At 41.2% G+C, this 8,158-nt stretch overlaps 1 protein-coding gene across 3 annotated transcripts; it reads left to right on the top strand.

Moving 5' to 3' along the window:
* The first annotated feature begins 2,166 nt into the window (after window positions 1-2,166).
* On the top strand, window positions 2,167-7,796 carry LOC146389007 (dynein axonemal intermediate chain 2-like). 3 transcript variants are annotated; one of them, XM_084924803.1, is made up of 5 exons: window positions 2,167-2,478; window positions 2,590-2,773; window positions 3,907-4,068; window positions 5,639-5,760; window positions 7,064-7,796. In XM_084924803.1, the coding sequence occupies exons 2-4, from the start codon at window positions 2,591-2,593 to the stop codon at window positions 5,741-5,743; spliced, it is 450 nt and encodes a 149-aa protein (XP_084780929.1). In that variant the 5' UTR covers window positions 2,167-2,478; window position 2,590; the 3' UTR covers window positions 5,744-5,760; window positions 7,064-7,796. The 3 variants fall into 3 exon arrangements, with proteins under 3 accessions (XP_084780929.1, XP_084780928.1, XP_084780930.1); XM_084924802.1 differs by having other exon boundaries at window positions 7,061-7,796; XM_084924804.1 differs by lacking the exon at window positions 2,167-2,478 and having other exon boundaries at window positions 2,509-2,773; window positions 7,061-7,796.
* Window positions 7,797-8,158: the final 362 nt, after the last annotated feature.

The following is an 8,158-nucleotide window of genomic DNA, read 5'->3' as shown; positions in this document are numbered from 1 at the left end:
AGAGTAATAATCAGTGAAATTCCTTTGTTCTTAATATAAATGAAAAATGAGTCTCATGAGTCTCATTAGGGTTGTTTTTTATGTTTCTGTGTTCAACCGATGTAATAAAATATAACTGTAAAGCTTCTACAGCTTTTAAAACCTTAGTTGTTCCACTTTTTTTTTTACATGAGCAGTGTTACAAAAACTACAATACAAAAAATACAAAAACTATTTACATTTTAACTTTTAACTATTTAAATTTTCAGCTTTCTGTCACGGGTTGCCGGGGCAAGCCGTGTGAGAATTATTTAGGACCCAAAATGCGGCAGCTGTGGTGCAAGTGAGTTTATTAAACCAAAAGAGGATACAACAGGAATGGCGAGGGTGAACATGAAACTAAGATAATCCTAAACTGGGAAAAACTAACAGAAACTAACCAGAAACAGATATGCAGGGAGGTACGGGGAAATTCACTTCAAAGATCTGGCTCTAAGATTTGTTTCGTTCGCGACCGACACATCACTAGTGCAGATAGTGGCAATGATCTCTCCCTTGCAGGGCCCTTTCTAAGAAATTTGACATCATAATCTTACAAGTTTCATTGTAGGTTCAAAGTTATTTTCCCCAGTAAAAAGTTACAGTCAGTCAAAAAACGTATTTTTTTTTTATGCAGGAGTGGCACATGCTCAGCAGAACAGAGCTAGAGATATAACAAGTAGACAATTGTAAAAGGGAATTTTTTAATCAACGTGAGACCTAGCCAGGTTTTTGTATCTGTATTAAGTGGTGTCTTAAACTTTTTTGATTAATTTCTTTTCTAAAAAAGGAATTAAATTTTTTTTTATCACATAATAAACTTTAGTGTCATTTGTAAAGCTGACTTTAGGTGGCACTACTACCACTATTACCACAAAGTAAACCAATGATTCGATACAGGATTTGAGCTTTCTCAGCAGATACATGGAATAGACTACAAAACAGTTCATTTGATGCCAGTCCCACTCTCTCTCTGTATGTCACTCACTCGCTGATACTAACTGTCAACTCATTACTTCTTTTTCTCTGTCTTGCAACCCCCCCCCCCCCCCCCCCCCCCCACACACACACACACACACACACGCACAAATTTAAATTTAATCATGTTTCAAATTTAATTTCAATCTGCATGTATTTCAATATAAACTATTGGAAGTAAAACAGAATTTTAAAACAAAAAACCATAAAGAGAACTTAAAAGTATCCCAGCTGCCAATTTGTACCCTAATGAGTCTAGTGTATTTTCTCTCTCTCTCTCTCAGACACAGACACATTCAGACACATGCGCGCTCACGCGTTATCATTTTATATCTCAAATTTCCGAGCACCTCCGTCCTGAACACCTCATCTTTTTTTTAACCCATTGCCGCGTCAACCGCCCTCATTCCACTTAGCTGACTACTGTGGTGAGTAAAAAACTCTCAGTGCTGTACTGTTTTATTTTTATGACCATAAAAATACAAGTTTGACATTTAAACTCACATGACAAGTCTTTTTAAAGTTAAACTGATTTCAAAGACAAAAGAGAGGGAAAAAAGAATAACCTTGCTTTTACCTTAGTAGTTTTATGAAAGATTACTGTTAGCTGCAGTGCTAACTTTAGCACTTTAAAAAAGTCGCTCCCTTGATGCTCGCTACTCCCTTGTAGGACTAGCTAGATGCTGAAGTAGCACAACCGCAACTTATGGTAACCTGCACTTCCAGCTCGTCTTGTAATCGGAAGGTTGCGGGTCAGCTACTGCCTACTGGTGATGGCCAGAGGGGCCGATGGCGCATATGGCAGCCTCGCTTCTGTCAGTCTGCCCCAGGGCAGCTGTGGCTACAACTGTAGCTTGCCTCCACCAGTGAGTGAATGAATAGTGGAACTGTAAAGCGCTTTGAGGATCTCGAAAAGCGTTATATAAATGCAATCCATTATTATTATTATTATTACCTGCACTTCTGGTGTTGTGGCAAAAACAAAATGAAGAAACAAACATCAACAAAACACTGCTCCACTTTAACCCCTTACTTTGGCAGAAATCATCTCTCATTATCCTATAATATAGGCTGCTGCATAATAAACAAAGATTTTTGGAGGCTAATAGTAACGAGAAATAATAACTCCTCTGAAATGCATTAAAACAAAAGAGGCCTCTTTGAAAATGTAAGGAGCAGAAAGTACAAATATTTGTTTAAAAATGTATGGAGTAAGAGTAAAAAGTAGTGAGAAAAAACTACTCAAGTAAAATACAGATGTCTTTAAATTCTGCTAAGTGTGAAGAAATCGACCCAACACACACAATCTTTGCGTGCTCAGTGTGGCTTTTATTGAATACTCAGCAGCTGATACTGTTGTTTTCGGTACTCAGACGCAGGAAACAGGCACACCTTAGCTGCTGCAACCAATCCGCTCCTCCGGCTCCACCGTTACTAAATACACAGAAGGGGAAGAAAGATCACACACCCCGGCCACATTAAGTAAGTTACTGTAAGTAAGTACAGTAACAAAATATTTGTATTTCGTCACTTCCCACCTCTGTACTTAAGAGAATCAAGTACAGAGCAGGCTCTTCTGTGTTTTCATGGCAGCATGGAAAACACTTATGCTTACTCCAAGCACCGCTGCGAGTTTGGCCGTCAGTGTCAGTTTTCGGATTCGCCTGCTGAGCTGCTGGTGGACATCCACCCGGACCCAAGCCTGGCCCTCAACTTCAGCCAGAAGAGCCACCGGGACCTGGCCACGCAGACAGGTGTGGAGATGTCAGAGCACGAGGTGAGCCTCACTCCCAAGAGATCATGGGATAATTATCAACTAAATTATCAAAATCAAATAATAAAATAATTATTACAGAAAACGTTAAAAACAAAATTGTATGAATCTGAAGGGTCTTGATGCATGCAGACTGAAATGACTTATGTCAGTCTGAAATTTCCTGCCACTTAAGTAACTTATTACTTAAACTTCATTCCAAAAAGTTTGAATAGAGATACAAGACTAGAATATGTGACCGTGATCTGCCAGAATTTCCCAGTCCCAGTTTCTTATGTGGGCCCTTGGGAGAATTAATTGCCTGCCCCATCATAGACTGTGAGCCTGAGGAGCCATGCTGATGGTTTTCTCTAATTTTTACTGCAGCGTTTCTTTGTAGTTTGTAGAAATGGAGATGTTTTATTTTTCTGAAGACATCTCAGGCTATTGATGAGTTTTAGAAATTATTTATGAGTTGTGGACACTGTCAGATCAGCCGCCTTTACACAGAGAAATGTGAATACTCTAGAGTTATGGGCAGGGATAGCTCAGTAGGTAGAGTGGTGGCCCTATGATTGGAAGGTTGGGGGTTTGAATCCACTGAACAGCTCCCCCGAGGTACCCCTGAGCAAGTTGCTGTCTCTATGCACTGCTCTTTGGGTGCCCAGTGGCTTCCCACTCCTTCTCTGAGTGAATGGGTTAAATGCGGTGAGGGATTTTCCCTCGGGGATCAATACAGTATTTATTATTATTATTATCTTATTAGTTTTGGGCTAGGATAAATCAAGTTAGAAGCAGTCCATGCTTCTAACTGAGGACATAACTGAGTGTGACGCTCCTGCAGTAACTGATCACCTATACACAGCTTGAACTGGATTGCCAAAAGGGTTGAAATTACATACATAGTAAAGAGACTGGTTCTTATATACAGAACATGCCTCATTCACCCATTCATAAAAGCAACTTTTCTGTGCGTTTTATCACACTCTGATGAATGCATCAGAAAGCAATTCAGGGTTCAGTATCTTGCCCAAGGGATGCAGCCAAGGACTGAACCACCAACCTTCTGATTAGTGACCTGCTCTGCCTCCTGAGTAACAGTACACTGTGTGAATTGCCTGTCTGTGTGAATCTCAGGTGCTACTTGTTGTTTTCAGGTGAACACAAAACTTCATGAGACAAGAAGCTGTGGAGTAAACCACGTGGAGGGGGGGTGGACCAAGGACATCGACCCTGCTGACAAGAAACAAACAAGCCTTTTCAGGAATAAGGTGGAAAAGGACAAGAGCTATATCAACAGTGTTCTGCAGCTGTGCAGAGTAAGATCCAAATGAATCCACAGCAGTCCACCTAGTCTTACTATGATGCATGCTGTCTGGTTGGAGTTTTGGGTTGATGCATGTTGGCGGGATGGTTGCTGGCTTTATGGATGGTTGGGTTAATGCAGGTTTGTTGGTTGGATTGATACTGAATGGATACATGTTGTTTATGGATGTTGTGTAGCCCAGGGTTACAAACAGATAAAAGTAGAAACCTTTTGTTAGAATTATTACACAAGTTGTTAATGCATTTAAGTTAAAACATTCAAAGCTAAAAGAGCAACACTGGTTACGCTGGTGAGGCTGCTTAGCTCTACACTTGCTGTAGCTGTGCCTCTGACGTAAGAGGAACATTGTTGCTGTTGAAGCAGAGAAGCAGGTGAAAGCGTAATGTGTCTTTTGTTAGCTAGTAGGTCTGGAGACCTGAAGCTCTTTCCTTATAAATACACAGTGTTTGCACTAACAGTTGCAGCTGCTTAAATGTTAAAGCTGTTCACTTGGTAAACAAATGTCAAAGATTACAGTTCTATGTGATTAGCTAACTGCTGCTGTCTAAACTCATACTCCTTTGTGTTGGTGTTTTGGTTTGGAAGTTGAGTTGTTGTTGTGAGTTGAAAGAAAATGAACATGCATGCCTATTTGCACTGAGTTGTTTTAAAGTAGTGTTTTTGTTTACCACTGGTGTTATTAATTGGTATAATGAATAGAATATAGCGAGTTTGCTGCCTTAAAGGAGCAGTATGGATTAGATCTATGAAACCCCATGATTTAGTTTCACAATTGGTAAGGACCATATTACTATGTAACATAAAAAAATGAATTTGATAGTTGTACAACACATTAGAAAAGAAAACTTGCATTTAAAATTTTCCGTTAGTCCTTAGTTCCTTAAGCAGCAATTTATGGATAATTGTTAGCATGCGTGTGAAGTAATCGAGTGGTGTCGTTATAGCAATGTGGCCAAATATCGCATCAATCACAGCAATCACATTCGAGGAGGTTCAGCAGCGGAGCTTCTTCCTTGTTGGCCCAGGCTGCATCTCTGGCTACTGCATTGTGCATTAGCATATGCAAAGGGCCTGTCCCCCGGCTCCATCCGTCCTCCTCAGAAACGGCGGTAGTGGCCCTCTGATGCCCTCTACCCAGTCGGTGTAGGATTACCTGGCAGACATTGTAAAAACAGCCCCTTACTGCTGCTGAAGGTTGAATGGCACTATTTGGGCCTCCCCCAACAGAAAAAGCAAGAACTGCGACTGTTCTCGCTCCCATCGGCTGCTCATGGTGCATGGCAGTCCGCAGCTCTCTCCTCCAGGCCCCAGCGTTCCAACTGAAATAGGGGAGGCATGATTGAACAATGGCTGCCAGCCATGCTGAACCCACAGCACCACCCCTGGATGTTGCCTTGCATGGAGGGAGAATAAATAACAGACTGTGACACTTGCACTTCGATTACTTTATTAGTAGTGTATGATGATAGCAATAAATCAACAAAAGGATCAATGAGTGCATTTATGGCTCTGGTCACACCCCTCATTCTATGATGTCATTCTAATGATATCATGTTGTCCAGGTCATGGAGGATGCCATCAGACTGAACAATGCTGTGGACATCCATCAGGAGTATTTCAAGGATGAGGAGGAAGTGGAGGAAATTCAGGAGTCACCATCAGCCTAGATCATCAATGTCTTCAGGTATGGCTGACATGAGGGGTGTTTAGCATCATAGTCATTAATTAAAGCATTCTGTCCTCCTCGTTTATGACATGCGGATGATGGATAACCTGAAGCTTCTTGTTTTTTGCGCAGAAAATTATGTACATATTGAGTTAATAAGCATCACTGTACCATGTCAACCAATCAAACAATTATATGGAAACATGGCATTTGGTTGTTTAGGAAGAGGGGGAAGTTTTAGGAGTGAGAGAGCGAGTAAGTGAAAGAAGGAGAGAGCAAGTTTTGAGATGTGAGAGGTGTGTGACGTTTAGCATGTTTGGAGTCTATAGGTAGTTTGATGTCTTGTGTAGTTAGTGTGTAGTGTAGCTGTTGTTTTGTTTTGTGTGTCAGTTATACTAGTGAATGTCACAGTTGTCGCGAAAGAGCCACCAACGGAGGATTGCAGTGTAAACGCTGTCTCCAGGTGAAAAACAGGAGGAGTGATACACCTCCTGTTGTCAGGTGTGCAGTGTTTAGGCCTGTGGTGTTCTCCTCTGTCTTATAGTGGACAGAAACAGTTTTTTGGAGTGGCACAAATAATGTGTGTACCTTCTTATTTGATGCAGAACACCTGATTGTTCTGTAAATAGTTTTAAATGCTTATATAAAAAGCCTTTGCTGCATTTTTAGGTAAAAGATTGCATGTAACTTTGTTGTTTGCAAAACTTGTGGATACATTTTTAAATTAAAAATTTCTATTTGCATTTCAAGTTATGAAGATATTTTGTTAAAAATGTTTGTGGTGTTACAGTAAAAACGTAACTTTTTTCTACTGGTCTGACATTACCTCAAACTCTGACAGGCGATAACTTCCAGTTCAGGTTAGACCCAATCTCTCTGATTGGTCAAAGCAAGAGTCTGCCTATCTGAAATTGCTCTATTGATCACTTGTTTTTTTTCAATGGTAAAGGGTAGGGCCACCTCTAGTTTAAATTGCTTTATCGCTGGATCGGGAGGAGGAGCCACAGCTCAGGGTTTGCTTCGTGAGTCAACGAGATTGTCATTTTTACCTACACTGGCCGATGTGTGAAGACGCGCCTGACTCTCTTGGGGATTCTCGCTCCAATACAATCACCTCACAATGTGTTGGAGCATGTGTAGACTGACTAATTCAGATTTTGTCATGGTCCGGGTGAGTTCTGGATTTTTCCAGCGTGCCGGTGGTCTCAAACATTCAGTGCCAGGATGTCGACTAACCCTCGTTAGTGAAGGCTTCACAGTTGTAGAACCTCGTCATAGTTAAACTCTGTTGTAATTCTGTTTTTCCCTCTGCTCTCAGCAGCCTGCTGGATGCCAGCTCTTCAACTCCATATTCCTGACCTCAGTCCGACGCCGGTCTGCTCGCAGCTTCTTTGTTCCACGCACCTGCCTGCCTCTCTGCCCAGCTTGCAACAGTTTTTGTGTTTTTGGACTCCGTTCACGCCTCACCCGGACCCCTCTCCTTTCCCATCTACGTCTCACCTCCGCCTGCACAACTAAGACTGTTACTAATTACTGCCCATCACATTTTAATACCTGACCCCACTTGCATTCCACTTGCATTCCCCCCTTCCCCTGCAGCATAGGGTTCACGCTCGGGATTTTACCCAGTGTCGGGTTCCTTAGCTGCTCCCCTTACAGCATGAGACTAATTCCCAGGACCTTTTTCACAGCACATAAAGTGTACGTCTAGTTCACGGTCATGTTTTTGTTGTGTGATTCTTTTAGTGATGTCGAGCTGTGCCATAGTGTATATATAAGCTCATAACTTACCACAGAAATTTTACCTTGTTTCATTGACCGAGTGTTTGATACTGTTCAAGAAGTTTTGGATGAATTACCTCATAGTGTACTTTCGTGGCCTGTGCCCACTAGCATTGCTTTAGTTAATAGTTCTTTCTTAGTGGTTGTTTCCCTTCCAGAGGATTTTTCTACTTCTCGCCCTTAGTTCATAGTTTTAGGTTATTTGCATTTTGTTGTTCACCCCACAGTTTGTGTCACTCTATTTGCAGTAATAAACAGTTGCGTAACATCCACACCTTGCAACTCCGAGTGTTGTCTGCACCTGAGTCCATTTACCTGTTTTTGGCCCCTCGGCAGTGACAGATTTTCCTTTTTTGAATCAAAAAAACACAAGTAAAATGAATTAAAGCCTTCCAATGCCAGTGCTGCATGCAGCCTCCAGCTCCCTCCATCCTCACAGGCCTCTGTTGTTACAAAAGCACCGATTTAATTAAGAAAAACCTTTTTATTGTCGTTCAACACATTTTCACACATACACACAGCCCCCCAAAAGCAGTTGTCTTAATTTATTATTTTTGGACATATGATTATTGATTAGTACCAAGTTCAGAAATATCATAATGTGATGATTTTCATAAAACGTTATAACTGTCAT

The sequence above is a fragment of the Perissodus microlepis genome, chromosome 4 (genome assembly GCF_051167445.1).
Source record: "Perissodus microlepis isolate ML-2025 ecotype Zambia chromosome 4, ASM5116744v1, whole genome shotgun sequence".
NCBI lineage: Eukaryota > Metazoa > Chordata > Actinopteri > Cichliformes > Cichlidae > Perissodus > Perissodus microlepis.
Note: the sequence above shows the minus strand (reverse complement) of the source record. Positions and strands in the feature narration are given on the sequence as shown.

Bases quoted from the DNA above. Each gene is read 5' to 3' on its own strand.
- LOC146389007 (XM_084924803.1), top strand. From the start codon at position 2,591: ATGGAAAACACTTATGCTTACTCCAAGCACCGCTGCGAGTTTGGCCGT. The intron at 2,774-3,906 runs GTGAGCCTCACT...TGTTGTTTTCAG, and splicing joins TGGAGATGTCAGAGCACGAG to GTGAACACAAAACTTCATGA. The intron at 4,069-5,638 runs GTAAGATCCAAA...CATGTTGTCCAG, and splicing joins GTGTTCTGCAGCTGTGCAGA to GTCATGGAGGATGCCATCAG.